The following is a 19,843-nucleotide window of genomic DNA, read 5'->3' as shown; positions in this document are numbered from 1 at the left end:
ATGACGTTTGGTGCTTTCCTCTGGCGTCTGGATGTGCACAGAGTGCAGTCTCCTCTGGCCTCCCAGGCGTGTCCGCCTCTCCGAAGGTCCAGCTCTCCCTCCCACGGGATCTGGGTGCAGAGAACTGTTTATCCGGTCTGTTTCCTTCAGGTTCCGGCGGTGTCTCAGGCGCAGGGGTCCTGCGGCTCCCGGGCCCTCCCCTACGGGAACCCAGAGGCCTTATACAGTTGCCTCTTGGGCCAGGGATGTGGGCAGGGGTGAGCAGTGTTGGTGGTCTCCTCTGCTCTGCACACCTCAGGAGTGCCCACCTGATCAGGCGGTGAGGTCTCTCTCCCACGGGGTTTGGGAGCAGAGAGTTGCTGCGGGCCGGGATCCGCGGGTGTGGGAACTATATGTTTTCTAAAAGACATACTATGAAATTGTCAAGTGGAAAGTGTTCATTATTTATAATAAGGAATTAAATTTTCTAAGGTACAGAAATACTCTTGTAAGCCAATCGAAAGTCAAAAGCAATTTAAATAAATTAGTTAATGATGTGAACTCCGTTCTTAGAAGATAAAGAATAAGTTGGTTCTTTAAATGTAAGGTGGCTCTTAAAGGTACCTATGTTCATTCATAAGAGGAAGAAACTAAAACCCTTCATAGATGGTTTAAAACACCAAAAATTCATTAAAACACATACACACATTCTAAGAGAAGTATGTTGAATATAGTCTCTGTGGGGTTGACAATTTGACACTATCACAAAAAAATTCACATTGGCCTCCCTCATCCACAGCCTTGTGCAGACACTAGAAAGGACATAGACATGCAGCTTGAGGGAAGAGGGAAGAGTGGCAGTGCTATTTTTGTTTTTGAGATACTTACTTGTTCATGAGTGTGTGATTTACAGAGTCAAGTAGTATAAATTGTCTTGATTGAATAGTTTCTTGTTTTTACTGTCTCCTAGTGTTCTTGTCCTGTTTTCCTGTGACTGTTTCCCATCTCATCCCCACTGGTCACCATCTCTTGTTTCCTGGAACTCAGGTCTTTGTCTCTATTCATGGTTAGCTTTCTAGGCTACCGTGGTAACTCATCTGTCAACCACCTTGTTTCTGTTTGTTTGTTTGTTTGTTTGTTGTTCTATTGTTTTTGTTGTTTTGTTTGCTTGGTTTTGGTTTGTTGATTGGTTGTTGTTTGCTGATGTTTCTGGGTTGGTTGGTTAGTTGGTTTGTTGTTTGGTTGTTTTGTTTGCTTGGTTTTGGTTGGTTGATTGCTGTTCATTTTGGTGGTGTTTATTTGTTCTTGTTTGTTTTGTTGTTTTGCCTGTTTGCTTTTGGTTGGCTGGTTGATTGGCAGTTGTTTGCTGGTGTTTCTTTGTTTATTACTTGGGTATTGTTTTGCTGGTTGGCATTGATTCCCTGCTGCTTCTTTTCATTGTTATCGCCCTGCTTTGTTTTTATGTCTTCCTTTGTGTAGATGTATCTTTGAACAAATTATGCAAAAAATATGAAATGTACGACATTTTCTTAGGACTTAGTAGTCTTGGACTTTATTTTCTACTCACATACTTGAGTGAGAGTTTTTGCTGCAGACTTAAAAATAGTTCCGTCAGAATTAAAGATTTTGCTATGAAACAGTTTAACTTCTCTTTGGATTTCTGGTCCTCTTCATTTCTTCAGAAGAGGGTAAAGCAAGAACAATGGCTTGTCCCATCCTTTTGGATCTTTATATAAGGAAACACAAGGAAAAGACATTTTCTACATGTATGCTCTCTGATAGGTTATAACTACCTTGTACCTCCTTCTGCACCAGGCGACTCATAATTTACCAGAGGATACAGGAGCACATACTCTGAGATACAGGAAGGAAGCATGTTGCTTTTAGAAAAACTCTTATTTTACAAGGATCACTTTCCAAACTACTGTCCTAGGTTGATTCACAACCCTTTCTTTGTTATAAAAGGCAAACATAGATTATCCCATTATCTTTATTTAATCATCTCTCCTCTTTATTATAATCCTAACCCTGGGAACATGGTTTCCTTCGGCAGAAAGGAAGTGGGCCATAGACAGAAGATAAAAGGGAATACATCTTCAAATGTGTCAATACATTTTAAAATCTGTCTAATATAGCACAAAACACTTTTCTTCTCTTAAATGATTGGTTTTTATCACTATAAACACTTGCAACCTACTCATCTTGACATAGTTTAAACCACCTGCACCATCACCTGTAATATGTAGGGAGGCTTCTCACATGGAGTGAATGTCTCAGTACTAATTTCACTTTAATTCTGAAATTTCAGAGTGTTCGATGTGGTCCAGTCACTTGTTCTGCAAAGCTCTAATTAACAAGAGTTAGTTAGTTAAACTAATTTTCTACCACATAACCAGTTCTTTGAAGATTCTCAAAAGCAGCATATGTCTAAATTATTATCTCTGAGTACAGTCTTTATGCAGCCAGTGATGTATGAAAAAACTAACCCCAAACCCCAGGCCATTATCCTAATTAGATTAATTAGAAGGGAACTTGTCATGAGTCATGATGTTGTGAGTTCAAGACCAGCTTTAAACATAGCAAGACCCTGTCTCATGGAAACGCACACACACACACACACACACACACACACACACACACACACACACACACACAAACACATGAAAATAAAAATGAAATAAAGGGAGAATTGTTGAAGTGGCCATAGTCTCCTCACCTATGTCATTGAAACAGATGGTACAAGTGGATATAACAGACTATAGCCTAATAGTTTTGTCAACAGATCATTGAGTTAGTTGCCGTCAAGTGATTTCTTTCATTAGGTAGGGTCAACATAAATAAATATAAATAGCATTTATGTTAGCCCAGGGCCAGAAAGGATGTTCAGTGGTTAAGAGCACTTGAGGTTCTTTCACAGGACCCAAGCATCCATACCACTCACATCATAACTTATAACGAACTGTAACTCTAGGTAGATCTGACACCTTTGGGCCTTCCAGTCACCTGTGCCCATGTGCTCACATGCATGCCCAAACACAAATATGCATGAATAATAAAAGAAGTCTTTGAATAGTTAAGAAAAATTCAAAGGTGAAATTACCACCATAGCAACATGTATGAAATAAATAAATAATAGTGAATTAAAAAGTTATTACCAATGCAAAGCTATGCTTGGTATTTAAATGTATTTATTCATTTATATGTGTTGGCCTATGCAATAAGTGTGTGTATGCAGGCAGATACATAAATGTATGCATGCGTTCAAAGATATCAACCTTAGGTGTCCTTTCTCGGAATTCATCCAACTTGTGTTTTGGTTCAAAGTCTCTCTCAGAGCTATAATGACTGGGCTGGGAGTTCCCCGGATCCTACTCCCTGTCTTCCCAGTCCTGAGATTCTAGTACTCAGAATAGGGTAATTAAGAAAATTAGGATAACAGGATAATTGTTTGCTTGAGAGAGGGTCTTGCTTTGTTCATGAATTCACAATACTCTTGTCTTCAACTTCTGCGTGCCATAATTATGGGTATGTGACACCATGCCTAGGGACATTTTAATGAATTGAATTAAGATAATCCTAAATATAGGCAATAATGCCTGGACTTTATATGGGAGCTGGGGTAGAACTTCTGTCCTCTTGTTTGCAAAGCAAGTATCTTACCAACCGAGCTATCACTCCAGCTCCACAGACGGCTATTTAAACTAATTTCATAGGTCCTGTTTCTTAATCTGCATAGATACTTTAATTTCTTTGTGTTATCCTATTTTTCTTTAATACTTTAAAAAGAAATTCTCAGCAGTAGGAGACAGATTAAAGAATGCACATTATATTCTTCCTGTAATGAAGGGGAAGCTGCAAGTGGGAGACCAGTATCTACTTGCATCCTTATCCCACAGGAAGCAAAAACCAGTTTGCATTATTTTGACATCAAGTGGGATTTGTTGATGAAATCATGTAGTTATCTAAGTTGGATTTTCTGTGTCTATGGCAATCTGTGTTCTCACTGATCCTTACCACAGAAATACTTGAGTTGTCTAAAGAATTAGAATCTGAGTAGCCATTCATCCATTCATACCTAATAGATTCGGGGTGCAGTGCTGGATAATGCTCACACAGAGAGGGAATTGAGGATGGATAGACCACACTCAAGCCATACAGTAAGACAAACATCAGTGTTCGATGGATGGTCGTGGGCCATATAGATGTCTCTATTTCCAAATTCAAAGCCAAGTTCTATTTTTTTTAAGCTATAGAATTCCTAGTTTTATCAAATGTATCAATAACAACTAAGAATAGCCTTTTCAGAATTTACAGCATAAAAGATTGTGTTTTCTGAATCCACCTAAATATAAGCTGAGGGCACTTTGGAAATCTGTACCTCTGAAACCACGGGAGGGTTGTCACTCACATGGGTTGTTTCTGAAGCTTCTGGGGCTTATTTGAATTGCTACATTTTTGAAAGCAGTACACGTGACTGCTGTCTTTTATATGGTTGATGGTAGGAAACAGTTGGTCATTCAGGTAGGAAACTTACTTACAGAAGCTGATAATCCAATCTCTACCACACATACTAAAATTTCAGCAGAAATGTTCCAGAAGCCATAGAATACAAAAAAAACCTGATTTCATGTTCTTGTTACTGGGAATGCTATTTACAGGGCTTTTTAATTTGTGTAAGGGGCTATGCTATTCTTCATTTTAGAGACACTGACATTTTAGAGACATTTAGTATGCACTGAAAACTACTTGTAATAAAACCATAGACTTTTGAATATAAACATAGAATTCATTTTTAACACATATTCTATGTGTCCTTTTAATTCTTGAATACAATATAAACTAATGATTCCTTTGAATCATTAATATAATTTTATTTCACTTTACATAACTAATATGTAACCATTTCCTGTGATTGGACTATATATCATGTATGCTTTTCTGTAGTCACTTTGTCTTGAATAAACAGATCACCTATCAAAAAGATCACTAATTTTTTAAAGTATCAACTAAACTTAGAAGAAAAAAATTCACTTCAACACATGTAATTTAGAAAAATTTGTTCTTGTTTTCATACTAATGACAAGAATTATTCACATTGACTGATAAACTGCTCTCAATTTTAATAGTATGTATTCTAGTTGAAAAATAAAACCCGAGTAGCATTTTGAAATGTGTGCAGATGCTGCTTAATTTTATGTTTCAGGCATATGAAGCACATTATAACACAATAATCATAACACTTAAAGTATACTTTTGACGTAACATTTTATCAAAGTGGTTAATAGGCATCATATGCACTTTGGCATTCCTGGCAAGGGGTGTAGATAATACTTCAAAAAGAAAACCCCTTTGATTTAATTCAGCTCCTCTCATTGATTGAGAAGTTATGAACATATCTTGCTTCTTTCATAAGTGAAAATGTGTTCAATGCAATTAATCTATCCTATTAACTTTACTAAACATCTGCTACACTTGCTAAACATTTCAAAATGATGTTCTAAGCCACTTAACGCTAAGTAATTTCTCAGCTAAATATTTACACCAGCTTCTATAATGATAAGCCCTACTGTGTCTTAAATAATCAGCCAATTGTCCTGAGAGCTGTAACACATTGTAATAGCTACTCACTGGAACTTGAAATGCGTAAGCTGGCTAATACCGCATTTTGCATATTTTTGTTTCTAGCCAAAAGATATAGCAGTCTTAGGAATTCCATTTTTGTCAACATTTTTAATATCCAGAACTCTATTGACAGTGAATGTCAATATAGATATTTAGATCATGCAAATGCTAAGTCCAATCTCAAGAGTCTCTTTCACAAGAGTAAGTCTGTAACATTATAGAAAAAAACTAGCTGTTGTATTTTTATAACAGAGTAAATAAATAGAAAAAAATAGACTAAAGGGATAGGCACTACTTACCAAATTAAATCACAGAGAATATACAGAAAGTATATAAATGTATCTTGTGTCCAAACAGTTATTACTCTGAAGCATATACACAATACCATGAAGAAGTGATCAAAGATTTTACTAAGTTTAGTAATAGAGATGAGATTTAGTCATGTGATTCATTAATAAATAAATCATCAGACGGACTTAGACATCAGTCCAATGATCACTTCAGAACGAGGAAGGGAGTTAAGTTTCTTACTCTATTAAGAAAATAGGATTGCAAATCCATATATGCCAAACACTCATATACCCAGCCTGCCTAAATCAAGTGCTACTGGACACAGAAGGGCAGACAGTTCCAGACGCAATAATATTGAGTGATTTCAATATCCAACTTCCGCCAATAGCTATCCAAACAAATTTCAGCAAAGGATCTTCTGTGTTAAGCCACGTAACAGATCAAATGAACGTCACAAGCATTAACGGAATGTTCTGTCCAACAGCTGCACAAGAGTCATTCATCTGAGACCCTGGGACTCGATCCAAAACGGACTACAGTTTAGACCATAAAACAAGCCTTTACAAATGTAACAGTGTGTCGAAATAATCTTTATTTATCAAACGGTAATAGAATGAAATGAGAAATCATTAGAAAAAGACAATTTTAGAAACTATGTAAACACATGGAGATTAAGCAGTGTTACCATTAAATGATTATGGGGGGATTTTTTAATTCCTAGAATAGAGGAAAAGTGGGAAAGAGTTAATGTACAGATATTTAGAAGTCAAAAATTACAATTCTTATAGGCATAAATGTTTCCATTTAAAAATTTACAGAGCTTTCACATAAATAAATTAAGACTGTTACACTATGTGGTTTCAGAAAAGCAAGGAAAAGCCAACCCATCGTTCATGACAAGGAAGAAAGACCAAGATGTCATTTAATGGAAAGCCTTAGAATAGTGCAAAGAAATAATGAACCATAGTTATTTCTTTGAAAGCATAGGCAAAGTTAACAAATCTTTGCCTAAATTGGCCAAAGAGAAAGAGAGACCTGAATTAAAATTGAGTCCAAAAAGGAGTCACTGGAAGCAGAAAGATGGTTCAGAGCTACGAAGTGCTTACTGCCCCTGTAGAGAACCTGAGTTGGTAGCCATGTTGAGTGGTTCACAACCACCTTCAATTCCAGCTCCAGGATGATCTCCTCCTTCTAGCCTTCATGGGTACAACTATCTTCTGACCTCCACACATGGGTCAGGTCACATACCTCCTTGATACACAATAATAATAATTTCATTATTTTGGAATTTTGTATTACACATTCGTACAATGCATTTATTTGATCAAGTCAACCCCTCATCCCCTTCCACCCACTTTTTTGTCCTGTTTATTGTATCTCTAAATCCATGTGTTTTTAAAAAAAACAAAAAACCAAAAAGACAAAACAAAACAAAACAAAACAAAAAGGCACTGAGTCAATTTAATGTTGCCATTTCGAGGAAAGGAAAAAAGAAAAAAGAAAGATGACTCTTCCGCTCCCAGCAGCCACAGAGGGCCAAAACCTCTTCAGCCAGGGGTGGACATCCTCCCCACGACCGCCTGCATGCTGGATTTTGTATGGCTTGATCATGTACAGGTCTTGTGCATATAGTGACTGGTACTAGGTCGTATGTGCATCTGTCCTGTTGTCCAGCAAACCACACTTCACTGTAGTCATCTACTTCCTTTGACTCTTAAAAATCTTCTCAGCCTTCCTTCCTTTGTGATGATCCTTGAGCATTGGGAGAAGAGGGTGTGATACTGATGTCCTACTCAGGCCTGGGCATTCCACATTGGTTATTTCCTGCACTGACTTGTTTTGAGTCTCTGTGTTTATTACCATAATTACAAAAACGAGCTTCTCTGATGAGAGTTGAGAGATATGACAATCTGTATGCATGATGAGAAGTCTTTAAAGTTTAGGAGTTGACCCATTTGTAGAATACAAATGGGGCAGGCTTTAATTCAGAGAGAAACAGAAAGACAGAGAGACAGAGAGACAGAGAGACAGAAACAGAGAGACAGAAACAGAAAGAGAGGGAGAGATCTGTTGTTGCACCAACTAGATTTCCCCATATTCTAAGACTCAAACATAAAGAGCTTCCAGCAATAGAGTCTTACCAGCAACTTCTGGAGGATAATCTAAATTAAAGGGGAGATGAAAGAGAAAAATTAGTTCTCTAATGTACTACTAAAACCAAGGGATGAAAATTATAATAATTTTATGTGCAGAGAGTTTTGTCCCCACTATTATCACCAAACATTGCTCTCTGCCAAAGTTTTCTTCCTTTTGATTTTCGCTGCAATGTGTTTTTTTGAGAATCTTCTGTAAGGCAGGTGGAAATAGAATATATAATACATTCTATCCTTTAGAACTCATAATCAAGAGAAAGGTTAATCACAGTAAATACAGAATGTTATTTACAAAGCTGAGTAAGACAGAATAGCAGAGTGGTTTTGAACCAAGTGCTGAATTCTCACATTGAATTCAGGCAACCCACAGGTTAGGCAGAGCTCTCATTGTCATAGTAAGTGATGAATAAATTCATTGCCTGATCTTACTAAGTGGAAAGAGTATAGGCTTGAAGAACTGTAAATAATAATATCCTCGAATTATAATTTCTCAGTTTGAAAGTATATGTGTGTGTTCATTTGTGTGTGTGTCTACATGCATGTGTGTGTGTGTGTGTGTGTGTGTGTAATTGATGGATCAATTTTACACCTGTCAATATTAAAATTAGTTTTCCTTATAAATTTCAACTAGCGTTCTGTAACGCAGTATAAAGTGCTCTGCAGAAAAGGTTTCTCCATGGTAGGGCAACACACACATAGCAATGTGAATCCTGAGTTTCATAGCCAGACAGTAAGTCAGAAGCAAAATTTGTGAACATTTGGGGAGCATGACTGAGATTAAATATAAGGTGTCATGGGTGATTTTAATAAGTTATTTGCTAAAAATTGAATAGAACTTACTGGTATCTAATTAATCTGTTATCTGGCTACTTCCCTTAGCAAAAGTGAAGTGGGAGCGAAGCTTATGACTCCGAGACACACTTCAGGGCTAACGTACCATTATCCTCTCAGATAGACCTTTACACAAAAACCTCTTGTATTTCATAATATGTTGAGCTCATTCTGAACAAAATGTACTGTTTTACATTATACAGACTTTAAAATATAATTTTCCTTACTTGTAAGGGAATAGAGTTTTAATTATATTTCCAAGATTAAGCACACTCATTTGATGACAGTTTGTGTGTGTGTGTTTGTGTTTGTGTGTGTGTGTGTGTGTGTGTGTGTGTGTGTGTGTGTGTTTTAGAACTCATGTTTAAAAACATTGAGGGAGTTTTCTGCATTTGGATGAATACAAAAAAATATTGTGTATTGTCTTCACTATGCATGAAGTACAGTAGTTTTTTCCCTGAGGGCAAAGAGAAGTGCTTAATCTAGATTCAAGATTATGTCAGTCTTATATAAAATAGCATATCTCTGTAATTACACTGTAATTAATATAGCTAAATTTTAATTTCAACATTTGGTTTGCTTACAGACAGGGTTTTGTCATCTTCTGGTTAGCCTAATTACCCAACTTTCCTTGCTTGTGTATCATTTTGTAAGTGCTTTTTAAATCACAGGCAAAATTGATCAATTCCTCAGTCCCCAAGATTTATTCCTGCCTAGGCTAGTAAACTACAGATTCACCATGATTCTATAACATTATTTTTCCTAAATCAGATAAAATAATGAAAGTGATAGATTATGCTTTCACTCAATCACTTATGGTGAAGAACCCCAGTGTATTTGTTCATTAGCAACATTTGCAAAAATTTTGTACTAAGTTCAAAACTCTGTTGCAATTTATTTATATGGAATTTTAAGGGGTTGTCAAATTAAAGCTACATGAATGTATTTAAAACACATTGATCACTTTTTGTTAAAAACTAAACGTTCAGACGGCAAGGTCTTGTAGGTATGCGTATGTTACCGCTGGTTGGGATTTGGGCTAGGTGTTTCCAAACATGAACCAACAGGCCTCTTAGTCCACAGAACTGAATAATGGCTCACACAATTGTAGAGTAGGAAGGGGATATTATTCAAAGCAAAGTGACCATACAGGTCATTAAGAAATGTGCCATCAGGCATGGCAGCAGACCACGTGAGGGAAGGTCCTCAAAGGTCCTGATTGGGATTCAAGAAGGATTTGGTCACGAGTGAGAATAGCACCGGCAACTCTCAGTTTTTTTTTTTTTTTTTTGGTTCTTTTTTTCGGAGCTGGGGACTGAACCCAGGGCCTTGCGCTTCCTAGGTAAGCGCTCTACCACTGAGCTAAATCCCCAGCCCCATCCCTCAGTTTTGATTGACAGGCTTAGACTCTGTAAACATATGCATGCCCAATTCTTCACAGACACAGAAGGTAGATAGAGGATCCTTACTAAAAGTGTGTTCAGGGGACATACTTTGCCTAACACCACATGTACTCTAATACTTAAGGCTACATCACTTCTATCCTTGTACTAAGGACAAAACGAGAATGTGAATGAATAGAATGTCTCTGTACTTTAGGTCATTAAGGGAAAGAAAAATGTCTTCTGCGGTTTAAAGTAGAATATGCCTGTAGCTGAGTTCAGGCGAGATTATCATTGCCAGTGTGTGGTTATGTGTATTGTTCGGAGAGGGCTGGGCGTAAGGAGTACTTGGTGGTGAGAATCTCAGGCTTCCACCTGCATTTATTTTTTTATTATTATTGAATATTTTATATTTACATTCCAAATGTTATTCCATTTCCCGGTTCCTTGGCCATAAACCTCCTATCCCATCTCCTTCCCCTTCTTCTATAAGTGTGTTTTCCCTTCCCAACGACTCCCCTTCTGGCCTCCCTCCCTTGACATTCCCCTACACTGGGGGGGGTCTAGCCTTGGCAGGACCAAGGGTTTCTCCTCCCATTGGTGCCCAACAAGACCATCGTCTGCTACATATGCAGCTGGAGCCATGGGTCAATCCATGTATAGTCTTTGGATGGTGGTTTAGTCCCTGGGAGCTCTGGTTTGTTGGTATTGTTGTTCTTATGGGGTTGCAAACCCATTCAGCTCCTTCAAAATTATTCTCTAATTCCTCCAATGTGGACTCTGTTCTCAGTTCAATGGTTGGCTGCTAACATTCACCTCTGTATTTGTCAGGCTCTGGCTGAGTCTCTCAGGAAACAGCTATATCAGGCTCCAGTCAGCCTGTACTTCTTGGCTTAAACAATATTATCTAGCTTTGGTGGTTGTATATATACGGGCTGTATCCCCAAGGAGGGCAGACTCTGAAGGGCCATTTCTTCAGTCTCTGCTCCAAAATGTGTCTCCATATCTCCTCCTATGAATATTTTTGTTCCCCCTTTTAAGAAAGCCTGAAGCATCCACATTTTGGTTGTCCTTCTTCTTGATGCTTCATGTGATCTATGGATTTTTTATCTTGGGTAATTTGAGCTTTGGTGATAATATACACTTATCAGTGAGTGCATACCATATGTGCTTCTTTGTGACTGGGTTGCCTCAAACAGGATGAAATTTTCTAGTTCCATCTACTTGCCTATGAATTTCATGTAGTCATTGTTTTTGATAGCTGAGTAATATTCCATTGTGTAGATGTACCACATTTTCTGTATCCATTCCTCTGTTGAAGGGCATCTGGGTTCTTTCAAGCTTATGGCTATTATAAATAAAGCTACTATGAACACAGTGGAGCATGTGTCTTTGTTGTATGTTGGAGCATTGTTTGGGTATATGCCAAGGAAAGGTATAGCTGGGTCCTTAGATAGTGCAATGTCCAATTTTCTGAGGAACCTCCAGACTGATTTCCAGAGTGGTTGTAACAGTTTGCAATCTCAACAAAGATGGAGGAGTATTCCTCTTTCTCCACATCCACAGAGCATCTGTCCTCACCTGAGTTTTTAATCTTAGCCGTTCTGACTTATGTGAGGTGGAATCTCAGGGTTGTTTTGACTTGCCTTTCCCTGATGACTAAGGATGTTGAACATTTCTTTAGGTACTTCTCAGCCATTTGATATTCCTCAGCTGAGAATTCTTTGTTTAGCTCTGTACCCCATTTTTTTTTACTTTTTTTAATTAACTTGAGTATTTCTTATATACATTTCGAGTGTTATTCCCTTTCCCGGTTTCCGGGCAAACATACCCCTCCCCTTCCTTAGGGGTGTTCCCCTCCCCACCCTCCCCCCATTGCCGCCCTCCCCCCAAAAGTCTAGTTCACTGGGCTGTACCCCATTCTTAATAGAGTTATTTGGCTCTCTGGAGTCTAACTTCTTGAATTCTTTATATATATTGGAGATTAGCCTTCTATCAGATGTAGGATTGGCAAAGATCTTTTCCCAATCTGTTGGTTGCCATTTTGTCCTAACCACAGTGTCCTTTGCCTTACAGAATCTTTGCAGTTTTATGAGATCCCATTTGTCGATTCTTGATCTTAAAGCATAAGCCATTGGTGTTTTGTTCAGGAAATTTTGCCCAGTGCCAATGGGCTTGAGGCTCTTCCCCACTTTTTCTACTAGTTTGAGTGTACCTGGTTTTATGTGGAGGTCCTTGATCCACTTGGACTTAAGCTTTGTACAGGGTGATAAGAATGAGTCAATTTGCATTCTCCTACATGCTGACCTCCAATTGAACCAGCACCATTTGTTGAAAATGCTATCTTTTTTTCCACTGGATGTTCTTAGCTCCTTGGTCAAAGATCAAGTGACCATAGGTGTGTGGGTTCATTTCTGGGTATTCAATTCTATTCCATTGCTCTATCTGCCTGTCTCTGTAATACCATACAGTTTTTATCACTATTGCTCTGTAATACAGCTTGAGGTCAGGGGTGATTATTCCTACAAAAGTTCTTTTATTAATGAAGATAGTTTTCACTACCCTGGGATTTTTGTTATTCCAAATGAGTTTGCAAACTGCTCTTTCTATCTCTATGAAGAATTGAGTTGGAATTTTGATGAGGATTTCATTGAATCTGTAGATTGCTTTTGGCAAAATGGCCATTTTTACTATATTAATCCTGCCAATCTTTGAGCATGGGCGATCTTTCCATCTTCTGAGAGCTTCTTCAATTACTTTCTTCAGAGACTTAAAATTCTTATACAGATCTTCACATGCTTGGTTAAAGTCACACCAAGGTATTTTATATTATTTAGGGCTATCGTGAAGGGTATCATTTCCCAAATTTCTTTCTCAGCCTGTTTATCCTTTGAGTAGAGGAAGACTACTGATTGTTTGAGTTAATTTTATATCAAGCCACTTTGCCGAAGTTGTTTACCAGCTGCAGGAGTTCTTTGGTGGAATTTTTGAGGTCACTTAAGTATACTATCATGTCATCTGCAAATAGTGATATTTTGACTTCTTCATTTCCAATTTGTATTGCTTTGACCTCATTTTGCTGTCTGATTGCTCTGGCTAGGACTTCAAGTACTATATTAAATATGTAGGGAGAGGGTGGTCAGCCTTGTCTAGTCCCTGATTTTAGTGGGATTGCTTCAAGTTTCTCTCCACTTACTTTAAAGTTGGTTACTGGTTTGCTATATATTGCTTTTACTATGTTTAGTTATGGACCTTGAATTCCTGATCTTTCCAGGACATTTATCATGAAGGGGTGTTGAATTTTGTCAAATGTTTTCTCAGCATCTAATGAAATGATCATGTGGTTTTTATCTTTGTTTGTTTATATAGTGGATTACGTTGATGGATTTCCGTATATTGAAGCATCCCTGCATCCCTGGGATGAAACCTACTTGTTCATGATGGATGATCATTGTGATGTGTACTTGATTTTGGTTTGTGAGAATTTTATTGAGTATTTTTGTGATCATATTCATGAGGGAAATTGGTCTGAAGTCCTCTTTCTTTGTTGGGTCTTTGTGTGGTTTCGATATAAGAGTAATTGTGGATTCATAGAAAGAATTGGGTAGCGCTCCTTCTGTTTCTATTTTGTGGAATAGTTTGGAGAGTATTTCTAAGAGGTTTTCTATGAAGGTCTGATAGAATTCTGCACTAAACCCATCTGGCCATGGGCTTTTTTTTTTGGTTGGGAGATTTTTAATAACTACTTCAATTTCTTTAAGAGTTATGGGACTGTTTAGATGGTTTATCTGATCCTGATTTAACTTTGGTACCTATCAGTCAAGAAAATTGTCCTTTTCATCCAGATTTCCCAGTTTTGTAGTAGGAGCTGATGATTTTTTTTAAAATTCCTCTGATTCTCTTGTTATATTTCCCTTTTCATTTCTGATTTTTTAATTTGGAAACACTATCTGTGCCCTCTGGTTAGTCTGGCTAAGGGCTTATCTATCTTACTGATTTTCTCAAAGTACTAGCTCCTGGTTTTGTTGATTCTTTGTATAATTGTTTTTGAACTTCTACTTGGTTGATTCCAGCTCTGAGTTTGATTATTTCCTGCCTTCTACTCCTCCTGGGTGTATTTGCTTCTTTCTGTTCTAGAGACTTCAGATGCAATGTCAAGCTGCTAATTTATGCTCTCTTCAGTTTCTCTTGTGAGGCACTCAGAGCTATGAGTTTTCCTCTTAGCACTGCTTTCATTGTCTCCCATAAATTTGGGTATGTTGTGCCTTCCTTTTCAATGAATTCCTAAAAAGTCTTTAATTTCTTTCTTTATTTCTTCCTTGACCAAGTTGTCATTGAGTAGAGCATTGTGCAACTTCCATGTATACGTGCGCTTTCTGTCGTTATTATGTTATTGAAGACCAGTCTTAGTCTGTGGTGATCTGATAGGATGCATGGAATTATTTCTATCTTCCTGTATCTGTTGAGGTTTGTTTTGTGACTGATTATATGGTCAGTTTTAGAGAAGGTACCATGAGGTGCCAAGAAGAAGGTATATTCTTTTGTTTTAGGATGGAATGTTCTATAAACATCTGTTAAATCCATTAGGTTCATAACTTCTGTTAGTTTCTCTGTCTCTATTTAGTTTCTGTCTCCATGATCTGTCCATTGATGAGAGTGGGGTGTTGAAATCTCCCACTATTATTGTGTGAGGAGATGTGTTCTTTGAGCTTTAGTAAAGTTTCTTTTATGAATTTAGGTGCCCTTCCATTTGGAGCATAAATATTTCGGATTGAGAGTTCATCTTGGTGAATTTTTTTTCCTTTGATGAATATGAAGTGTCTTTCCTTATCTTTTTTTTATAACTTTTGGTTGAATGTTGATTTTATTCGATATTAGAATGGCTACTTCAGCCTGTTTCTTGGGACCATTTGCTCAGAAAAATTGTTTTCCAGCCTTTTATTCTGACTTAATGTCCATCTTTGTCACTGAAGTGTGTTTCCTCCATGCAGCAAAATGCTGGGTCCTCTTTCCATATCCAGTCTGTTAGTCTGTCTTTTTGTTGGGGAATTGAGTCCATTGATGTTAAGAGATATTAAGGAATAGTGATTGTTGTTTCCTGTTATTTTGTTGTTAGAGGTGGAATTATGTTTGTGTGTCTCTCTTCTTTTGGTTTCATTGCAAGATTATTTTCATGCTTTTTCTATGGTGTAGTTTCCCTTCTTGTGCTGGAGTTTTCTTGTGACTGAATTTGTAGAAAGATATTGTGTAAATTTGGTTTTGTCATGGAATATCTTGGTTTCTCCAACTATGCTAATTGAGAATTTTGCTGGCTATAGTAGCCTGGGATGGGATTTTTTTGTTCTCTTGGGGTGCTTATGACATCTGCCCAAGATCTTCTGGCTTTCATTGTCTCTGGTGAGAAGTCTTCTGATAGGTCTGCCCTTATATGTTACTTGACCTTTTTCCTTTACTGCTTTTATTATTCTTTCTTTGTTTTGTGCATGTGGTGTTTTGACTATTATGTGATGAGAGGAATTTCTTTTCTGGTCCAATCTATTTGGAGTTCTGTAGGTTTCTTTTATGTTTATGGACATCTCTTTCTTTAGGTTAGGGAAGTTTTCTTCTATAATTTTGTTGAATATATTTATTGATCCTTTAAATTGGGAGTCTTCACTCTCTTCTATACCTATTATCCTTCTCTTATCCACAATGATCTTCTCATTGTGACGCCTTTGATAGTTGTGTCAATGTTTTCTATGATATCTTCTGCCCCTGAGATTCTCTCTTCTATCTCTTGTATTCTGTTGGTGATGCTTGCATCCATGACTCCTAATCTCTTCCCTAGGTTTTCTATCTCCAGGGTTGTTTCCCTTTGTGCTTTCTTTATTGTTTCTCTTACCATTTTTAGATACTGGATGTTTTTGTTCAGTTCCTTCACCTGTTTCATTGTGTTTTCCTATAATTCTTTAAGGGATTTTTGTGTTTCCTCTTTAAGGGCTTCTACTTGTTTTCTTGCGTTGTCCTGTATTTCTTTAAGGGAGTTATTTATATCCTTCTTAAAGACCTCTTTCGTCATCATAGAATGTGAATTTACATCCAAATCTTGCTTTTTCAGTGTGTTTGGGTATCCAGTATTTGCTTTGGTGGGAGAACTGGGCTCTGATGATACCAAGTAGTCTTGGTTTCTATTGCTTAGGTTCCTGAGCTTGCCTCTTGCCATCATGTTATCTCTGGTGTTAGCTTGTCTTGCTCTCTCTGACAGTGGCTTGACCCTCCTATAAGCCTGTGTGTCAGCACTCCTGGTAGACCTGTTTTCTTTCAGCAGCAGCTGGGAACAGAAAGCTGCTCCTGGGTTTGTGTGTCCTGAAGCCTCAAGGTGGGTCACTTGGAGCAGAAGAGTTTGTCTTACCTCTGTTCTCAGGTGTGTAAGCATTCCAGGTGACTGGCTTTCAGCTCTGGGCTCAGGCATAAAGCAGAGTCCTGGCTCTGTCTGCTCCTAGGTTCCCGTATCCAGAGGGCACTGGGCAGGTTCCTCTTTGGCCAGGGATATGAGCAGATGTGGCAGTCTCCCCTGAGCTCTCAGGATTGTCCACACTTCTGAGAATCCAGCTCTCACCCCCACAGGATTTGGGTATAGAAGGCTGTGGGAGCAGTTGAGCTCTGGTCACAGCCAGAAACTGGAAGTGTTCTGTTCCAGACAACTTCTGCCTTTGTGTGTCCTGAGGACACCAGGAGGGTCACTTGGAGCAGAAGAGTTGGTCTTACCTCTGCTCTCATCTGTGTCAGCACTCCTGGTGACTGATTTTTGGCTCTCAGTGCAGGTAGAATCCTGAAGCATCCTCCTCCTGACTGTTCCTAGGTACCTGTGCTCAGAGGGCACTAGGCAGGTTCTTCTTGGGTGAGGAATGTGGGCAGAAGTAGTTGTCTCCTCTGAGCTCTCAGGATTGTCCACACTGCTGAGTGTCCAGCTGTCTTCCCCGTGGGATTTGGGTACAGAGAGCTGTGGGACAAGTTCAGTTCCGTTCAGGTCACAGGCAGAAACCCCCAGATGTATTTTTTACAGAAGGAGAATGTACATTGTCCAAACCAAGTGTAGCTCCTGATTGCTGAGCTATTAACTTGTGTTTGCCTGTCTTACATCCTTTTAAAATCATTATTATCTATTAAAAATAAATGACTATATGCATAAAAGGTAGTTGTGGATTATCTCAAAAATATCCAGTGTTTAACTGAAGTAAATCATATTATAAAAAGGAGTGCAGGGAGGCTAATAGTGTAGGTCAGTGGAAGATTGTATGCTTAACATCCAAGAGTCTCAGAGTTCAATTTAGAAACAGCACCAAAGAATACTGTTTTTCTTCTACATAGAATGAGTTTAGATTTACTTATATTGCTTGTTTCCATCAAATACTTTTATGCATTTAATATATAATAACTTAATAGGTTACTCATAAGTATTAGAAAAGCTAAATCATTTTTTTTTACTGTGGTAGACTGTTCCTCCAGCAACTGTTGATTTTCCTTAGCCAGTAGCACTCACATTTCTTGTTGAATAAGATAGATCCCACTCAGAGGCAAGTCAGAAGAGAGACCAAAACTGTGTTTTCTCAAGACTAGACTGATGGTTACAAAATCATCAGGACACTTGTGAGCCAGGCAGGAAATGATCATCTGAAAGGAGTCAGAATGTAGTGAAATGGATTCAAATAAAACAAAACCAATCAGGCTTGGTAATTATATGTGAAGAATGAATTTGAGAGAGGGGAGTGTAAGGTGTGAGTTTGATTCCTAGGCTGAGCAATAAGACAGTGCAGTATGGTTGGCTATGATGGGGATTGCAGAAAAGAAGTTAGGGAGGGTTCTGCACTCAGTACTTGAACCAAACTTGAGATACTTGTAGATATCCAAGACGGCATGTCAAACCGGCAGTTGGCTGTTTGACTTGCATATACATTAACTAAGGCTAGTTAATATCTATAAGTCTAGATATCATCATTGTAAAGGGTCTGAAGCACACAAGTGGAGGAGATCAGCCGGAGAATATAAACAGTGAAGCTGAGTATAAAATTCCACCTACAGCCCATTTGAAGGTTCTAAGTGGAAGTAAGAAGCAATAGAAAAGATCTGGAATAACCATTAATGATTGCTGGAGATGAGGGATAGCAATATGGTCTGAGGTTGATATAGTCTGAGTCTCAACCTGACAATCTGAGAAGGAATATTTGGAATAGCAAATACCTGTAACACTCCAGAAACTTGACTTTCTAATTAATAACACCTAGGAATTCCTGGACTTTTTTATAATCTTAATTTTAAATGAAAAAATGACTTTTCTTTCATCACTTGATGAGAATAAAAAAATCATTCAATAATATACAATACTAAAAGCTACATATCATAAATAGATTTAGCTAAAGCCAGTGATATAATCATGCGCTTTCTAAAAAGGTACAAGACTCCTGTCAACAAAACTGTAGTTTTGTTTATGGAATTTAAATATGTAAAAGCTACCTTTTCTGCTTGCAATTATGGTTATTATCCACGTGTGTACTTTAGCAATTACAGGGTTTAAGTCATAAGAGGTTTTTTTTTTTTTTTTTTTTTTTTTACTTTTTATAAAATCTCTCACCTGCCTCAGATCTTCCCTTCAGTCTTTGGAATCAGGCCCAAGGACAATGAACAGCCATTTCTCATCATTAATATATTGGTAGCCTGACCTTGGAAGGGCTTGAATGACTTCACCTTGTTTTGTTTAGTCACTGAAATGAGAGTCAGTCATCACTACATTCTTTCTTGGCAGATGCACTTGCACTAGGGTGTTAACCTGCGTTCCTCTTTCTCCCCACAGGGTTCCATAGGGATACAAGGCCCCCAAGGTCCACCTGGGAAAGAAGGTCAAAGGGTGAGTAAAGTCGAAGCAGATGGTAGAGTTTGCCAATGCAGAGGATAATTATTTTTGATAAATAAATAAATAAATAAATAAATAAATAAATAAATAAATAATAGCAAACAGGTGGGCATAGGTTGTCAACTACCAAAGACAGAAACAGAAGGTTAGGGATTTTGACAGAGTGTTAAAATCAGAGATGTCTACATGTTTTCCAAAATCAGCAGCACAAATGTATGGACTGTTATTTGTATAAAGTCAGTTAGCCCTAATTTGGTCTAGAAGACTTTGGTCAGAGTCTCCATTCTCTTTTTTTATTGAATTTTATTTTTCTTGGATATTTTATGTATTTACATTTCAAATGTTATCCCCTTCCACCTTCTCCTATACCCCCTCCCCCTGTCTATGAGGATGCTCCCACTCCCACCTACCCACTCCCACCTCAATGCCCTGGCATTCCCTTACACTGGGGAAACAAGGCTTCACAGGACCAAGGGCCTTTCCTCCTTTTTATACCAGACAATGCCATCCTCGGCTACATATGCGGATGGAGCCATGGGTCCCTCCATGTGTACTCTTTGGTTGGTGGTTTAGTCCCTGGGAGCTCTGGGGTGGGGAGGGAGTCTGGTTGATTAATATCGTTGTTCTTACTAACTGACATTAGGGACTCTCTGAAATTCGCATTTCAGTACTATTTATTAATTTTAACTAAAATG

At 38.0% G+C, this 19,843-nt stretch overlaps 1 protein-coding gene across 4 annotated transcripts in view; it reads left to right on the top strand.

The window, feature by feature from the left end:
- The window catches only part of Col19a1 (collagen type XIX alpha 1 chain), a 348,475-nt gene that overhangs the window by 169,718 nt on the left and 158,914 nt on the right, over positions 1 to 19,843 (top strand). For all 4 annotated transcript variants that reach the window (XM_087567043.1, XM_087567044.1, XM_087567042.1 and 1 more), the window contains 1 exon segment: positions 19,089 to 19,142. In XM_087567043.1, coding sequence (XP_087423169.1) covers positions 19,089 to 19,142 — 54 coding nt within the window.

This window comes from Rattus norvegicus, chromosome 9, assembly GCF_021556685.1.
Source record: "Rattus norvegicus strain SHRSP/BbbUtx chromosome 9, alternate assembly SHRSP_T2T, whole genome shotgun sequence".
Classification (NCBI taxonomy): domain Eukaryota; kingdom Metazoa; phylum Chordata; class Mammalia; order Rodentia; family Muridae; genus Rattus; species Rattus norvegicus.
This window is presented reverse-complemented; position numbering and strand designations above follow the sequence as displayed.